This window comes from Malaya genurostris, chromosome 2 (assembly GCF_030247185.1).
Source record: "Malaya genurostris strain Urasoe2022 chromosome 2, Malgen_1.1, whole genome shotgun sequence".
Taxonomy (NCBI): domain Eukaryota; kingdom Metazoa; phylum Arthropoda; class Insecta; order Diptera; family Culicidae; genus Malaya; species Malaya genurostris.
The window spans coordinates 79,007,168-79,024,686 of NC_080571.1; the positions used below are offsets into that span (position 1 = coordinate 79,007,168).

Consider the following 17,519-nt stretch of genomic DNA (forward strand, 5'->3'; position numbering starts at 1 on the left):
TAATGGGGGAAAGGAACTTATACACTAACTTACTAACTAATACAGAGAGCGAATCGATTCAATTGAAGATTGCATCGATTTTTGTCGGAATTTGCTTATAATATTATGTGACATTACATCTAATGGTTCTATATTTGTGAATCTGTGTAACTCATTTGTACTAAACAAGGGAGGACGCTTCAAAATCATTTTCAGAATTTTATTCTGAATCCTTTGAAACGTTTTTTTCCTGGTGGAACAACAACTTGACCAAATTGGTACTGCTTAAAGCATGGCTGGTTTGAAAATTTGTTTATAAATTAACAATTTGTTTTTTAGACAGAGCTTAAAATTTCTGTTTATAAGAAGATATAAACATTTAATATATTTATTACACTCTGCCTGGATTCCTTCAATGTGATCCTTGAAAGTGAGTTTTTGTCATAGGTTAAATCTAAGTATTAAGCTTGATCAGACCATGTCAATTCCAAGCCATTCAATTTGAGAATGTGATTATTGTTTGGTTTAAGAAAAGAAGCTCTTGGCTTATGAGGAAAGATAATTAATTGCGTTTTTGCAGCATTTGGTTTAATTTACCATTTTGACAGATAATCACTGAAAATATTTAAACTTCTTTGTAGACGACTGCAGATCACTCTTAGATTTCTACCTGTGGCTAACAGACTAAATAATTTTGAATCATTTTGATCAAATAAATAGGAAACTGGAAATCAGACATTTTTGCTATTAAACCTTTGTGCCAAACACTGTCGAATGCTTTATCTATGTCTAGAAGAGCCACTTCAGTGGATAACCCAGAAGATTTATTTGCTTTTATCATGTTCGTTACTAGTTGATGAGTAGTTGAATGTTCATGACGAAATCCAAACTGCGTTAGTTTAGAAAAATATTTCACACAAAATAGTGATTAGAGCGACAAAAGACTTTGTTTTTATTTCCAGCTGGTTGATGCTGATGATGATATTTATGATGATGAACTATTTTTAATAAACTCAATAAAACGCTTTTTGACATGAATTTAATTTATGGAAGTAACAGGAGCACAGGGTTTGAGCACGCAACAGGCGCTGCGTTTGAAAGGCGCGTTTGAATTGTCCTAGCAAAACTTGCACTCCTCTCGGGTAGATGTAAATAGTAAACAAAAATCAAAATAATAACAAATATTACCATCATATCTTGTCTTGATGTTCCTGTGCTGTCATAGCAATACTTCATATTTTCTTGATATTTAATCGATCTTGATAGATTAGACAAAATCTATTTCGCATCAAGATTTGTTATTATATCTTATTTCGTTATTGATGAGGCATACCAATTTTATTAAGTACAATTGATCCAGTGGTTCCTTTTTCAAATAGAATACAATTGAATAAACTGCATCAGAATAAGATAAGAGAAATTCTTATGATAAACTATTCTCAAAGTTAGAAAATCAAATTACTGAAAATTCGGCTTTTGCTCTTGCTTTGAAGTTACAATGGTAGAATTTTATATTTTGTTGCTATTTTCTCATGCAGACTTTGCAATGATTTTTGATAGTTTAACTCTTATTTCAAACTAAATAATGTTATTTTCTACCATTGAGATGTTTGTTTTTAATAATTGGTTTGCAAATCACTTCTACCCGGGCTGTTACTTCTGTGTATGATATTTAAGCTAAACAGGTTTAATTAATCAGCTGTATGACATTCTTTATGATTGAACATGTTTTTCTTATCATTATAATTGTTGATAATCACAACATATATGTTAATGTTATTTGCTGGTTTTATTGATATTGCGACCGACCAAGCAAACGTTTTGAAATTTCTTCATTCTTTGTGTGGTTTATATTCCACATCTGCTTACTACATATCATAAGATTTCCGGACGTTTAAAAACCCATAATTCCAAGCGATTAATGCACCCAAACTCATATACATTGACTAAAATTGTCAGTGCATAACTTAAGTTAAACCGTTTGAAGGCATCTTTTTTTACTCATATTAGGCAAAATTGATTATTTTGGCTAATTTACTCGCCGTTCCGTGCACTTTTGCTGATCACAACAGAAATGATTTCCTGCATCATTTATTTCCGAATTTACAAGAAGAAGCTTTTACATCAACAAATACACGTTTTCCTATAAAATGTAAACGTTTATTGTATAGATTTTTTCAGGAAATAGGGCAAAGTAATAATATAATTAGGTATTTCAAAAATGCGCTTATTGAAAATATTGGACATCACATTCCAACAACCCTCCCTGTGGCAGGTTTCTTTCATTAACGAAGAAGTCCAGTTCCCGTCTTGGTTACTGAATGAATGTCTGATTTATTTTCTGCATTTTGGTTTTTATAAAATGTACAAATTTTCTCTGTGTACGTGTAAGTTTGACGAGAAGTCTTGAGATTTGACAATTACATATATCGAACAAGTTTTGGTAATGATTATATGGAGAAGGCTAGTGTTTAATAAACAATTGAAGTTATTTATTTTCCTCCTGTTATTGAATTCGGAACATGTATTATGGAGCTTAATTCAGTTTTTTTATTGAATTGTGTGAATTTTTACTGTTTCGCTTCCAGAATCGTAACGGTGCATTTACTCTACAAACACAAATACAGTTTTTTATAGGTTTAGAGACTCAGTAGAGGAAAACTTCGCATAATCCTTTGGAAATATTGAAATTTCAGAACAAAAAACTGTATTTGTATTCGTAGGATAAATGCACCATTACAATTCTGGAAGCGAAGCAGTAAAAATTCACACAATTTACTATTACGAACAGTTATGAGTGTGACATTACCTACCCTCCTTTTTTTTTATGTACATACGAATACTACATAGCGTTGTTAAATCATTTGAATGATTAAATTAAATTAAATGGTTAAATTGAGCGATGTACACTTCAAATTCCTTCCTTATCCACCGTATAGTCCAGATGTAGCCCCTAGTGACTACTGGCTATTCGCTGATCTCAAAAAAAAATGCTTGCCGTCAAGAAATTTAACTCAAATGGAGACGTAATTTCTGAATGTGAGGCCAATTCTGAAGCAAAAGAAAAATCCTTCCACAATCACGTCATCGAAAAGTTAGAAAAGCGTTGGAATGATTTTATTATTATTAATGGAGATCATCTTGAATCGATTTTTGGCAGAAAAAAAGTTTTTTTCTTAGTCAATTGCAAGACTTGATGTCTGATGTGTTAAACTAAATGAAACTCAAACTTTCCCATTCTTAATGACGCTAAGGCTTACAACTGTACCATGTACGAGCAAAATGTGTACCGCAAGTAATATTTAGCCTTTAATGATAAATTGTGGAATATGATATCATCATATTCATCAGTTGGTGACATATTCGAATTCCCACACCCCATACAGCAATACAACATATAAGTTGTCATTTTATCCATGAAACCAAATGTCGTATTTATCAATAAATAATGTCCCGGCTCCGGTCAACGGTGATCAAACAAAATCAAGGGAGAATTCGACAGTAAAGTACTTATCGGGGAATATTCCCACACAACGATTGTCGCTTCAACCCCTTTCATACCGGAACACTTCCAAACAACTCTCTCACAAATTGTTGCTCCATCGTCTAAGTGCCATAGGAAACAGTGATCGGAAAAAATTAATCAAAAATAATTGCGGGCTGAACAAACCGAAAAACCGAAACTGAAAAAAAAAAACAACAACGATACAATAAAATCACATTTCCCTTACCATACGAAAATAATTACAGTTTAAACACAGATTTCACATTAACTGCAATCGAAGCGTGACCATAAATTACTCCCAACATGACAGGATGGTTTTCGCTCGGAATCGAAACAGGATGTCAAATTGCGGCCGAGTTATTGCTGTCAGTCAGTGCCGGTAAACAGACAAAAAGGATACACTAATTGTTGCACTTTGAACAGCGTACATTTGTTTTAAACCTACGCGTTGGCGAGGGTGAGGTTGTTACCCTTTTCGGTACTCAATCCCCTCAATTTTTTTTCAACGGTGCCGGACAGAGCATCGTTGCGTGAAAACGCAGGTGACTTTTCGAGGATGTTTGATTTGTTAGGATGTGGGTTCGTGAGAATGAAAATTATTTCATTTGACGGTTAGTATTTTTCTTAAATTTACGATTGAAACTATTTTTATAACATTTTCAGAAACAAGCGAAATTTATCTTTGTCACAGCAAGATTTGGAGGCGAAATCGTTATAGTCATTATTCCTCGTTAGGTTTATGAGACAAATCATCAATATCAGCAAAAACCTATTCTCATCCGCATTAGTACCTGTAGGATTCTGAAATAAAGATGCATGTAAACTGTTGCCGATCTAATGAGTTAAAGCAGAAACGTAAAATAAGTATAGATAAATTTGTTACTTATTGCCAACATTTGCAACATAATTTCAATAGAATTTGCTAATCAATTTCGAACCCTTTTTGACCTTTGTTTCTGGGACTTCCGGATCCGTATGTCGAGAAATTATATGAATTTTCTTGTTATGCTATTGTAGCTGTGTCTCGTTTTCTACTGTATTGAACAATAATAAGTTTGATTTTTTTTCATCCGATCATGCTTATATGATCCTGACTTGTCTAGCTCCCCACTCTGAGTTTATGACAGATTTTTTTTAAAGATATTTTTTATTCAGGCCTTTTTGCGTACAAGCTTTACGTGGCCGATTCAGCCGATTTTTTAAATAATTTTTTTTTGAGTTGGATCTCGTTGTCACCCTTTTTCTAGAGGGAGAGGAGATTCCATTTCCCTCCTGCGAGGATTGAGGGGCACTTCGTTCGTGGTTCGTCTCGTCATCCATTGCCGCATCGATGGTATTGTTGTTGGTTTCATTGCTAGTTGCTGGAGATGAGCCTTGTTGTACATTGTTTGCAGTTGCTGGTTGGTTGGATGGTAAGTTGTTAACTGCAGCTAATGTACTTTGTTCTATAGGGGATACGTTGGATGGATTCGTTGAAGGGGATGCTTCACTGTTGTTGGTGACTGTCACAGGTGTACTGGGGTTGTTTTGGGGTTGGTGTGAAGGAAGCACCTTTGTCCTTTGGTATAGTTGTCTCCTTGTCCGGTTTATCACATGACTTACCGTAGTGAACAGCTTTTTGGCAATATTGACATGTGGCCATCTGATTGTCATAGGTAACAAGTGATTTGCACGGAATTCTTGTATCTTGACCGAAAATCACATAAGAAGGTATAGGCTTCTTCAAGTGTATGCGTAATAAACGTACGCCATTTAGAATACCAGGGAAAAATTCTTTCACTTTTCTTTTTCGATTGAAAAAATCTCTCCGTATTGGGACATAGTTTAGCGAATATATGAATCGGTGACGCTTGAGGGAAGATCATGCACACGCACTTCTATAGCACTATCATCCATATATACTGGAATGTTGTACCTAATGTTCTCGTGCTCCACATAGTGCACATTGGTATTGTCTTTTGCGAATTGAATTGCATCCAACTCTTTGTAAAACTGGATGTAAACAACATTATTCGTCTTATTGCATTGAAGTAAATGCACACGTTTAATGTCAAGATGCATTTGCTCCTTAAGCAAACCTTCAAGTTCTCGTATCGAAGGTCGAATTTTGCACTGCCTAAAGTCAACAACAATTGTATTCTTTCGTGTCAGCAGTGGCTTTTGTTCGTTTGGTTCACTCATTTTCGAGGTCTTTTGTTCACTACACAATACTGTACTTGGTTTCTTCTGTCCCCAACGTAAGCAGTTTTGTTTATCGACTGACTTGGATGAGATGTAAAACCGAACTGATGACAGATTTTATCTAGATTATTCACCAGTCAATTTATAATCTTTAGTTTCTCTTAGTTATTACATGCCGAAAAATACTAACAAAATTAATCGAAACATTTAAATGGGATTGTATTACTGGATACATTTATCAATTCGTAACTCCAGAACCGAGACCGTTAACGAAAATCTGAGTTCCTTGAATGTCGTATCTAAATATCGCAACAATTGCTACCTCTAAGAAAAACGTTACTATGATCAAACTTATTGCTCTTGATCTGTAGAATCATATTTGAGTGTTTTAATGTCTATTTTTCATCAAGATTTAAATGTTCAGCAACTGTTTTCGGCTTCAGCTGTAACTTCATCATTTTTAAAACATTTGACAAAAAAAATGAGGGTGTATGTCATTCAATTTTTCTTTTTCGATTTATTTTTACTTCTTGTAACTTTTTTATCCGTTTGTTTAAATTTTGGCGAGTCCCTACAACCTACTTTTTGACTACATTGTTTTACAATTTGCAATTTTCGAGTTACCACGATTTGAATTTTAACTTGTCTCATTTAGGAAATCAATCCTGAATCGAATTAATCTTTTATTGACACAAAACAAACACCCGCATGGCGTTTTAGCTACCTTAGCAGCTATCCATTAAATTCGAACATATGATTGCGTTTCGAACAAAATTGACATCTACACTGTGTCTCACTAGAGCAAAAGAGTTAAAAGCATAGCTAAACCTGTGACAAGACCTGACGACAGGGGGGGCTGCTTTTGTTCCAAAATGAACCAGTTTCTGATTGGCTGATTTTGATGTTTCTATCCGCACATAAAATAAGTTTATTAAAATGTATAATTATGTATTTTAGTTCACCAATGAAAATGAAAATTTTCAGAGAATGTTTCACTTTTTTTCCAACCTCATTTGTAATAAATGTTTATAGTGGCCGCAGTGTGTAATTAAAATCAGCATCAAGCCGTTTTTCTTTTTAGTGAATTAAAGTGTAACCAATAAAGATTTGTTAAATTAGTGTAAACTCTAAAGTGTGTTTAGTTTTACGAGAACAATTAAGTGTTGTGTTCCAAACTGTGGTCGCACTAAGCTTTTCTATCCAAACTTGAATTTTTTCCGGTTTCCAAAAGATCCGGTAATACGTCAACAATGGATTCGATTTTGCGTTCAACATGAGATGTTTCGTGTTTTGTCATCAAAGCAGTAATGAGAATGGCGTAAGTCAAGCTGTAGAAATGTTAATGAAATATAATAACTAGATTTTTTTAAAGTTTCATTTTCCAAAACAAAAAAAGTCAGATTATTTCACCAATGTTCCATCGATAAAAGTGACATATGGCGAAGAATACGTTGAGGTGGAAAAAGTTGACAACAATTGATTACTCTATCCTATGCCTGAAACCAAATTTATGAATTTAAACATTCTTCAATGAAGCGATTTGTAACTTTTCGTTTGAAGACAGTAGAAGTATGTTCAAATAATTCCTTTTAAACGTTAATATATAATAAACAAAAATGAATTGAACAAAACATTTTTCATGATTATTTCAAATCAAAGATCGAGTCTAAAAATTTAATTTAAATAAATATTTTTTTCTCAGCATAAAATAATTCACAAATCTGTACATATGACAACACTGTAGCCGATACGTAAACAGGTAGTTGGTATGGTTGGTATTTATTCAACAGGGTGAAAATGATGAGAAGGATGATTCGGAAGGAAGAATAAGAAGCCAGGTCTAGTCTTAGAGCTAAACCAGAAGCACTATGTTTGTCAACCCCCTGCTATGGATGCTAGTTTCTGGAGCCAACGCTTTTTGTTATGGTGACGCTGTTGTCGACAATGAGTTAAGCTAGGTTCATATCATTTTTAAGCACTCAAAAAATATTTCCAGCTCACTTAAGGAGTGTATCGATAAGTAGTTAGCAACATTCAAACAGTTATTACTCTGAAATGGCTTAATTTTTTGCAGCGTGTTTTGCGGTGACATGTTTGTTTACATGTCAATAACAGCTGCGCAATCGATTGGTTTCGGTACGGTTTAACGTTTCAATGATGAGTCGAATTGATCCGGAAACGCGAAAGAAAATTCTGCACACTTGGTGCTCAGAAAGTGGTGTCACGTACAACGGAATTGCAAAACGGGTGAAAGTGCACCACACCAGTGTCAAAAATACTATCGAGAAGTTCGGTAAGACCCTTTCCATGAAGGATTTGCCCCGATCCGGTAGGAAAACGGGTCCCAGCCAGCCCGGCCGGGACTTAAAAGTGGTTGAGTACATCAGGAAAAACCCATCGGCGTCGACGCGGGATTTGGCCAAGAAGTTCAACACCAGCATCGGGATGATTCAACGGATCAAAGTTCGGAACTCACTGAAAACGTACAAGAAATAGAAGGTGCCGAAAAAGTCCCTGGTACAGCAAGTTCAGGCCAAAACAACAGCGCGAAAACTGTAGAACCGGATTCTACAGAATAAAGACGGATGCATCCTGATCGACGACGAAACCTACGCCAAGGAAGACTCTCGAGCGCTGCCCGGACCGCAATATTATACGAAATTGGTGTACCAGGACCTGGACGACGCTGACACCACGGTGGCGATGGAAAAGTTTGGGCAGAAGGTGTTGGTCTGGCAAGCAATTTGTACCAGTGGTTTGCGGTCGTCGATTTTCTTCACGAAGGGCACAATTAACGCCAAGGTGTACGAGGAAGAATGTTTGAAGAAGAGAATGCTGCCACTGTACAGAAAGCATAAGGCTCCTTCTCTCTTCTGGCCGGATGTGGCTTCAGCCCACTACGCCAACTCCGTTCTACAGTGGTTGTCAAAAAATAATGTACAATTCGTGGAAAAGGACATCAACCCACCGAACTGCCCGGATCTTCGCCCAATTGAAAGGTATTAGGCAATTGTCAAGCGGCACTTTCGGAAGGAAGGTACAGTGTCCCAAAACATGCAGGAGTTTAAAAAAACTGGACAGCTGCCACCACCAGGAAAGTCACAAAAGTACCTGTGCAGAATTTAATGAAGAATGTCAAGTCCAAAGTGCAAGCGTTTCACAGAAACTAGGATTTTCTTCAATATAATCAGTGAAATGCATAAAAATGTATTTTTTCTACAATATATCGAAAACTGATGTCAAAATGTGTTATTGTTATTTACTTCTTGGAGGTCACCGTTGGCCGTTGTTATTCGATGCGGCATGCAGGCTGTTCGACCCGATTATCGGTCGGTACATTGCCTCCCTTCCTACCTGGGCATTCATGTCACCGATGACAATTTTTACGTCTCTGCGTGGGCAGCCGTCATAGGCTTGTTCCAGCTGCACGTAGAACGCTTCTTTCTCGTCATCGGGTCTCCCTTCATGTGGGAAGTGCACGTTGATGATGCTGTAATTGAAAAAACGGCCTTTAATTCTCAACTTACACATCCTAGCATTGATCGGCTGCCACCCAATCACTCGCTGACGCATCTTGCCCAGCACTATAAAGCCAGTTCCCAGCTCGTTCGTTGTGCCACAGCTTTGGTAGAAGGTAGCCGCTCGATGACCGCTTTTCCACACCTTCTGTCCCATCCAACAAAGCTCCTGCAGCGCTACGACGTCCTGTCGCAGCCTGCGAAACCTAGCGACTTGCAATTCCATGTTCCATTCGATATTCGTCAATCTCGCATGTACATACAAGAAATGAATTTTGAGACGAGGTAAATAAGACTAAATTATGGGTATGTTTGGTAGTGAGAAAGCAATATTATTGACAATAACATTTTGCATAATTAGTATATGTGAAGGGCAATAATTTATTGTCTTTCATATGTACTTTTTATTGAAAAAATAGAACCAAGACGCTAAAAATGTAGAACCGATTCAAAACGGTTCTGCCAATCTTGTATGGCAAGAATCCGACAGAAAAAGAACCGTTAATGACCGCTAGGCGAGATTCTCTGCCGGAAACGGTTGTTGCATTGTTGCCAGACTTTTGCCGAAATTCTGCCAGAATGGCAGGCATAGCCAGCCGTCTGGGAGGGAATCTGCCCGCCGCGTGCAAGTGGGCTGAAGCGTTTATTCGTTAGAACGAGATTTGTTTACTTTTCTAAGATCCGCGCTTAAAAAAGTCACATAACAATACCGCACAACCAAGGTAGAAATTTTTTGTCTTAAATCTGGTATCAAGACAAAAAAATATTGTATATCCAAAGTCACAAAACTTTAGAGAATTTCCTAAATCAAATGAAAATATGTTTATGCCAAATGTTTTAGATATGGGCAGAACATCGAGATCTGGCGTCTCTGAGAATCAACTTTGAAGAGAACGTATGTTCTCTGCATCAATATTCGCTTGTCTTTCAAAAAATGTTACTAGGAAGAATGGTAATCGATAGCTTCATTAAAAAAAGGACAAAATTGTTCTTAAAATTAGCAGGAAAATATTAATACATATACTTATTTTCTTAGATATATTTGAGTGATATAAAAATATCTTTTTTTTGGTGGTTGTAGTTGATTTCAAGGTCAATTGTGAGGGAAATTGTCAAAAATTACAAATTTTAACATACAATTTTCTATAACTCGGAAAGTAGTCATCAAATCCAAAAACGATAACGTACCTGCTTTGCAATTAGTTTGGTCAAAATCGAATCTAAACGATTTGTCAAAATCGAGTAATTCAACATTTCAATAGGTCCTGTCTAGATAGCGTGATAGTCGCCCTGCAAATTCGTATTCCAAATTATTTCAAGTATAAGAATAATCAAACATGAAACAAATTATAGACACACATTTAGTCAGTCAATTTGAAATAATGTAAAACTGATGTTGATTTTAGAGTGCACCAAGAACTACATTTGTGGAAAATTACAATACAGTAAACACACAGACGCTAAATTAAACTTCTTAGGTCAACATCAACACCGAACAACTTAAGAAACCCAAACCTATTACTACTTACGAATAATGTTATTTGATATTCGAGCTTCTTGTAAACATTCTCCAACTGATTCTGTTGAAAAGATTAACCCACCCCAAAACTATGACCATTTCTGTGGAAAGGCAAAACATCGACACACTGTTTCATCTAAAAACCCCGAAGATGCAAATTGCTACCCGTTGCTCAAATTTGCACGATAGCAGAAAAGAGGGGTTACAATGAGATTCCGATAAGCAGACAAAGAATTACCCACCGATCTCATTTTATATTCCCTTTTGTCAAATTGTACAGCACAGATAGTGGCGCTAGCATAATGGCTTTTGCTCAAGCAATCCCAGCTAGAAGCAGTTTTCGCTAGTATCAAGTAAATCAAGATAACTCGGTAGCAGAAACAGTTTGAATAATTGTTTCGTAAATAAAATGCCACTGGAAATCGAATCGTCGTAAGCAACAGTGTTCTGCATCGTACTATTTCTCGGGATGACAATCGAATCAAGATTAAGAGATACTTTAATTTACACTCGAACGACAAGAACAATACTGACTTTCTTGGACTTAATTTTATTCATACAATAAGATTGAAGCGGTTCCTTCTTTCACCAGACTTGTGCATAAACGAAGCGGGAACATTATCGTAACAGTGTGAATTACAGATCGCTTTTGAGTTTCTTGGAATCCGGCCCGGCATCGGTCACTTTAAACTGCTCGTATCGTTCCTCGAAAAATTTGAATAACGCATCCATGCAGGAATAGGATGTCATCTCGTGCTTGATGTGGCCTTGAATAAAGAAGGGTTTTCAATTATGATTAAGTGATACTTGTAATAAAATCAGCCCTCTTGCAGGTTATTACTCTGCCAAGTGATTCGGCTAATCGTGACGCGTAAACTACATGCAAATCAGGCAGAGCAATTATGAAATCGGTAACACGTGCTCAAGTGGGCTCACCTGCTGAGTATCGCGGCAGGTCCTGCTTGGAAATGGTTAGCGTTGTGTCGAGCGGCTCTTTTGAGGAAACCCAGTTGCGGCCAATCTACAAAATGTCAAAACGAAATAGTAGGGATAGTTGTAAACATGCGATACACCTAATGCTGCCGTCGACTCACCCCAACCAGCACTTCGGGAACGAGCGAAGACGAGTGTACACTATCGGTGAAACCGACGGCAAAAACCTTCTCCTTGAAGAACTTCGGAAACTTTTGAGCCAGTTCTACCGTAACGACACCACCGTAGCTGTGGGCTACGATGGCAACCGCTTCCGGATCACAGGCAATGACGTGCTTCTCAAACACCGACACCGCATGTTCCGTTGGGTTTCTACTACCTTTGATTCCCTTGGTGGCTGAGCCCACCTTACGGTAATTGTCATTCGTATTGGTCAACAGTACTTCGTAGCCCAATTCGCGACCCTTGTTGATGTAAGGAATCTGCGTTCCAGAGTCCAGAGAATGATTGATGATGAGACTGCGGAGAAAAAAGAGATAATGCAGGTTTGATTAATCAGAAATTTTGAGATTATTGAGATAGTGTATTATTATTTTGGACAACAAAAGATAAACATTGTATTTGATCTAGAAGTGTATCAGCAGTACTTTTTTTAAACAAGGTAATAAACACTTTCCGCAAATGCTCTTTACTTGACAAGAATTTCGACCTGGTCACTTCAATAAATGTAAATGACACTAACTTGTAATTGACAAAATAGCAATGGTGTTTTGGAACGTGATGTTTTTGGGGGAAAAAAATGAAGTTCACTGCTGTCGAAGATTAATTCCAGTTTGGTGAATCATCTACTCTCTTTGCTAGTAAAATGAAACGATGTGCCGTTATGTTTTGACAAGGTTTTACAATATTCATTTTTCATGTTATTTATTAAGTAGGTGCCCCGAAGAACTTCGTCCCTCCCACAATTGAATTCAAATTATTTCTTGCAATTATCGTCACCCGAATTTAAACCGAATTATTCAGACGGCAGGATTATCAAAGGACCTAAGTTATTCGCATTTCACTCGAAATTTACTCATTTTATATTTAATCGTTGAACTCAGTACTTTGTTTGTATTAATCTAATCACTAATCAGCGGCAAACAAATAAACGAATAAATAAATAAATGAAATGCTGTTTTTTACGTTCTCTTAAAATATTTATATCAAATAACGTTGTTTTGAAACCTGTATTTTTGTAGGACATGTTCAAATTCTAGTATTTTTCCTTAGAAAGAAAATGCTCAAATGGTATCGAATGAACGCCTCTTTTTTTGTATTCCGATCAAACCGGATTATTCGGATCGAATGTGAAAATTTGCATTTTTGGATTCGATCGAGTGATACTTTCGTATGGAATACTCGAACTCGATCGAGATACAGAATGCAAAATTTCGTATTAAATCCGATTCGAATGAAATACAGAAAATTGTTGTTCAACTCCAGAAGACGCTTCAGTGGCTTATGCTTATGGCAGTTGAAAACAAATTGCTGTCTCAGTTGCAACATAGAAGCGATACATTATTGATACATCTTCTAAACAAGCAAAGTGCTAAATTCTTCTATTGTATCAATGATACAAAATAAGTATAATAAAAAATCCCCATCAGAAAATATATCGTTATTTCATTGTATTGGAAAACACAAGCGAATCTTCCTTCCTCAATCTTTAGTTTTCACTTACAATGAACTTTTACATCTGATATCATACCACATAAGCAGTGCACAACTAGTCAATTTTGTGACGAGACGCCACTGACTTCAGCGCATTTATCACGACTATATAAGCCATTGCTTAGATTTTTGATCGGTGCAATTTTGCCTTTCGGATATCACGTAAAAATCCTTCTAAACATTGATAACAGACAGCATGCGAAGTTTTTCAAAATCCATCATGCTATTTTAAATCAATTGTTGTGTTTGGGTATTATCATTAAGGTGAAATTCAGTGGAAGGCGCGCGTTGTGAATTTCACCAATCATTCAAAAACAGGATCAATTTTCGAGAAACAAAAAACTCCTAACTTTGAAATTCTTAACTTTTGCTTTTTGAAGCCCTAGTTGGTTTTCGAAAACTATGATTGGTTCCCTGTTCCCTTATAAGGGGATGTTTTAAAAATTGAAAAACAGTATTTGAAGCGATTTTTTCCAAAAAATCTGATTTTGAGACTCAAAACTAAAAAAAATTAGAAAAAATCAACGAAGTCTCAATATGATTCAAAACGAATTTGCAAAAATTTCGTAATTTTTTGTATGACTCGTGCCCGCTTGTGAGGAATTCTGGCAACCGTCAGAAGGCTGGCTGCATTCCGGCTGCTGTCAAAATTGTCCAGGCGAAATTGCGTCATTATCTCGCCGTACGTGTCTTGTTTATTTCCCTCCTATTTCTTTTTTCTTTTTTTTATTCGACTTCATATGATATTCGTCAATCCCGCATGTACTTACAAAAAACGAATCTTGAGACGAGGTAAATGAGATTGAAATATGGGTATGTTTGGTAGTGAGAAAGCAATGTTATTGGCAATAACATTTTCCATGATTAGTATATATGAAGGGCAATAACTTATTGCATTTCATATGTATCTTTTATTGAAAAAATAAAACCAAGACGCTTAAAATGTTGAACCGATTCAAAACGGTTCTGCCAATCTTGTATGGCAAGAATCCGACAGAAAAGAACCGTTAATAACCGCTAGGAGAAATTCTCTGCCGGAAACGGTTGTTGCATTGTTGCCAGACTTTTGTCGTAATTCTGGCAGAATTCCGGCAAAAATGGCTGGCAGACATCTTTTTCAAGTGCATTTCATATAAACGTAGCCTGATTTCTAATAAATATCAACAGTTTTTACACTCATTTTATAAGTTAGTGTTTATTTTCATGAATTTCATGTGTTCTACAAGTAGTGATAGATCGAATGCTTTGCACATGAAGTATTAGCGCAAAACTTCAAGACTAATCTAAACCGACAGCAGAATGTAGTGTATTTCAAATATGCTATGATTTTTTGGAAAAAGATACGCTCAGAGCTGTCTCTCGAACCTGCGTTTATATGCATTCCATGCATACGAAGGCTGAATCAATTAAAACGAACTTAAATTTCTTTCGAAAGCTTCTATTGAGTTATTGGTGAAGTTAGAAGATCAAGTGGCTATCCTTACCAGTTCAGAGATATGATGACATAAGTGACGTAAACGACAAGTCAGTTTTTATCTACCAGTAATTGTTTTATTTTAGACTCGTTCATTATCATTTGTTTCAGATAGAAATAATGAAGGAACATTTTTACACCTACCAAGAGGTTTTGGGAACAACTAAGGGAAAATTACCGCATATCAGAGTGCTACGTTTAGTAACGAATCTTAAGACACTCATTTCTAAAAGTGTATTTTCATTTTTATTTAAGGCCTGAGCACAGTAGGGCGCGTATAAATTGTGAATCGACCACGAGGTTCCCTCAATTCCCTTTTTCGTCTGTGTGTTTAGGAAAGTTATGATGGAAAAACTACATTTTGTGAAGCTCATATCAATTATGCTCCTTATATCGACACCAATGCATTTTAAAGGGCTCATGTGTTCGGCATATTTTCTTGTAGTAACATGTTCTGTAATTCTTCAAAAGGCTTGAATTCACTACCACGCAATGTATGCAAATTAAAATATATAATTCACTTCTAAATGGATTAATGACCTTTCCTTTGCCCTCTTTGTGAACAACACATAACACACAACAGTTCGTCGAGCTGAATCGGATGGCCTTCCTTGCATCGGTTAATTTTCCCAAAATTCGAGCGAATCCTATACCTTATTTTTTTTTACTTACAAAAATTTTGTGGAAACTCAACCAACCAAAAAAATCTGTTTTTTGCAGATAATGTGGACAGAAGTGTTCAAAAATCTAGTTGCGTTTATGTAAATGAAGAAAATAGAGACCATTGTAAACTTTGTAAGCTATCACACTTTGTTGGACATTTTATGCGCTCGATGCAGCGACACTATGCGCTCGATGCTTTTATGCGCTCGATGCAGGAGACACTATGCGCCACATGGTGGCACTTCCGGAGCTGCGAAGATAGCCTACCCGAATAAAAAATATTGTAAAAAAACAAAACGATTTGCTGTTACAAAACCTGCAACAACTATGCTTTGACCGTTGAAAAATATTTTAATGTATTGTTATTCACTATTCAATTATTTGTGAAAATGCTTTTTACAAAAGAATGTATAGGTTGTTAAGTATCGTAACAATTCAAATCATAAAGTTTTCTCATACATTTTTTCTTGGAAAACAATAAAATGTACAGTCTCGTAGTTTGCAACTTGCAGTTCAGGAACTTTGATTGACATACACAAACCCAAATGTCTGTCTTTTGATTGAAAAGAGGAATTAGTTTATATTTTTACCCTCTGACGAGAGACATCGAAGCTGCAAAGTTGCAACTTATATAGTATTTGATCGCACCCTAAAAAGCCAAGCGATATGCAGTTCCATGGGCCAAGCGTACAATCGTAGTTCTTATTTAGTCGCCATGATTGTTCCAAGTACTATTTCCGGCGATCCAAGGTTTATATTCTAGAACAAGCGCCCGAATCATACCCTAGGACTACCTAAAACTAGACCTACCTTCTTGCCCACTGTCCGGCCCGTACAACTCCACTACCGTGAATTAGCACCAGCAACTTTTTCGGTTTGTCCAGTTTTTCCTGGGTGCTGAAAATAAAAGTGGCCTCCTCGCGAGGTACATCATCTGGCATGTAGATCTTTTTCAAACCGACGGTGGTTTCTAATTTTTCATAAATGACATCGGTGATCGCATCTCCCAGAGCTTCGTAGTGATCCTGATTTTCATGAGCCGACGTGTAAATGTTGAAATCGAATCCTTTATCCGTTAGTTTTCCCGTTTCCTTATCAATTTGTCTCAGTTTGCCATCTGTCAAACATAAACAATTAGTCGGATCGTCAACACCCATTCCTCAAAACCACCTACCATCAGTAAATCCATAACCAAATCCCTCTAAAGTTTTGGGATAGGTTCTCTGCTTTGCGGAGCCCGTTGAAAACATCTTTCTGTCGCTGATATTGGTGGCAAAAATTCTTGGCTGCAAGACACGAAGCACAGAACGCATACAGTTGCTGAAAAAACGGCGCCAAAATTTCAAATATTAACCAACTGAACTGCACCGAGGATAGCAATTACATAAAATGCCCTGTTTTGGTTAAGTAACATATCAGATTTATAATTACGTTTAGTTTGTTTACTACACCGTGTTGTGAAGAACAGAACTTCGTGAATGAATGAATGCGAACACGACAATTAGCGTTTTGTTATTGTTTTGTGTCAGTCAGGGCGGTTGCTCGCCCGGCTCTTCTGACATCAGATAACTTCGTGAAATTCTATGAACGGATTCATTAGATCAGCTGACGGAAAGCTTTCTTGCAAATGGGTATAATGGGTGAAGTGAAGAAGCTTTTTATAGATGCGTTTCAGCGCTATCTGTTGACGGGAACTGTGAATTGTATTCTTAAAACGCTTTTGTATTGAACAGCGTTTTATGTTTTTCACAGTTGATTTTTTAAATCAATGTACTATGAAAAACTTCTGCCAAAAGCTTCATTACATAATATTGACTTATTGGCCGTTAGCAAGAAAATCTCAAAATGTATATTTTGCTAACCCAATTTATTAATAAATGCATATTCATTTGAAAATCTGGCACTTCTGTTTCGAAACTGTATGAACGTAGCCTTGATTTTGACAAAGCTTTGATAACTCACTCATTTCGACGTGAATATTTCATAAGGTCACATAAACCAATGAGAACTTTTCTTTGCTTATGTTTTCTTCTG

General features: G+C 36.4%; 1 protein-coding gene across 4 annotated transcripts; it reads right to left on the minus strand.

Moving 5' to 3' along the window:
• Positions 1 to 11,183: 11,183 nt before the first annotated feature.
• On the minus strand, positions 11,184 to 17,038 carry LOC131430883 (FAM172 family protein homolog CG10038). 4 transcript variants are annotated; one of them, XM_058596127.1, is made up of 6 exons: positions 16,917 to 17,038; positions 16,660 to 16,805; positions 16,296 to 16,602; positions 11,797 to 12,154; positions 11,639 to 11,723; positions 11,184 to 11,469 (listed from the first exon to the last, which is right to left on the minus strand). In XM_058596127.1, the coding sequence occupies exons 2-6, from the start codon at positions 16,796 to 16,798 to the stop codon at positions 11,339 to 11,341; spliced, it is 1,020 nt and encodes a 339-aa protein (XP_058452110.1). In that variant the 5' UTR covers positions 16,799 to 16,805; positions 16,917 to 17,038; the 3' UTR covers positions 11,184 to 11,338. The 4 variants fall into 4 exon arrangements, with proteins under 4 accessions (XP_058452110.1, XP_058452112.1, XP_058452109.1 ...); XM_058596129.1 differs by having other exon boundaries at positions 16,660 to 16,771; positions 16,917 to 17,022; XM_058596126.1 differs by having other exon boundaries at positions 16,660 to 16,771; positions 16,840 to 17,004.
• Between the last annotated feature and the right edge of the window lie 481 nt (positions 17,039 to 17,519).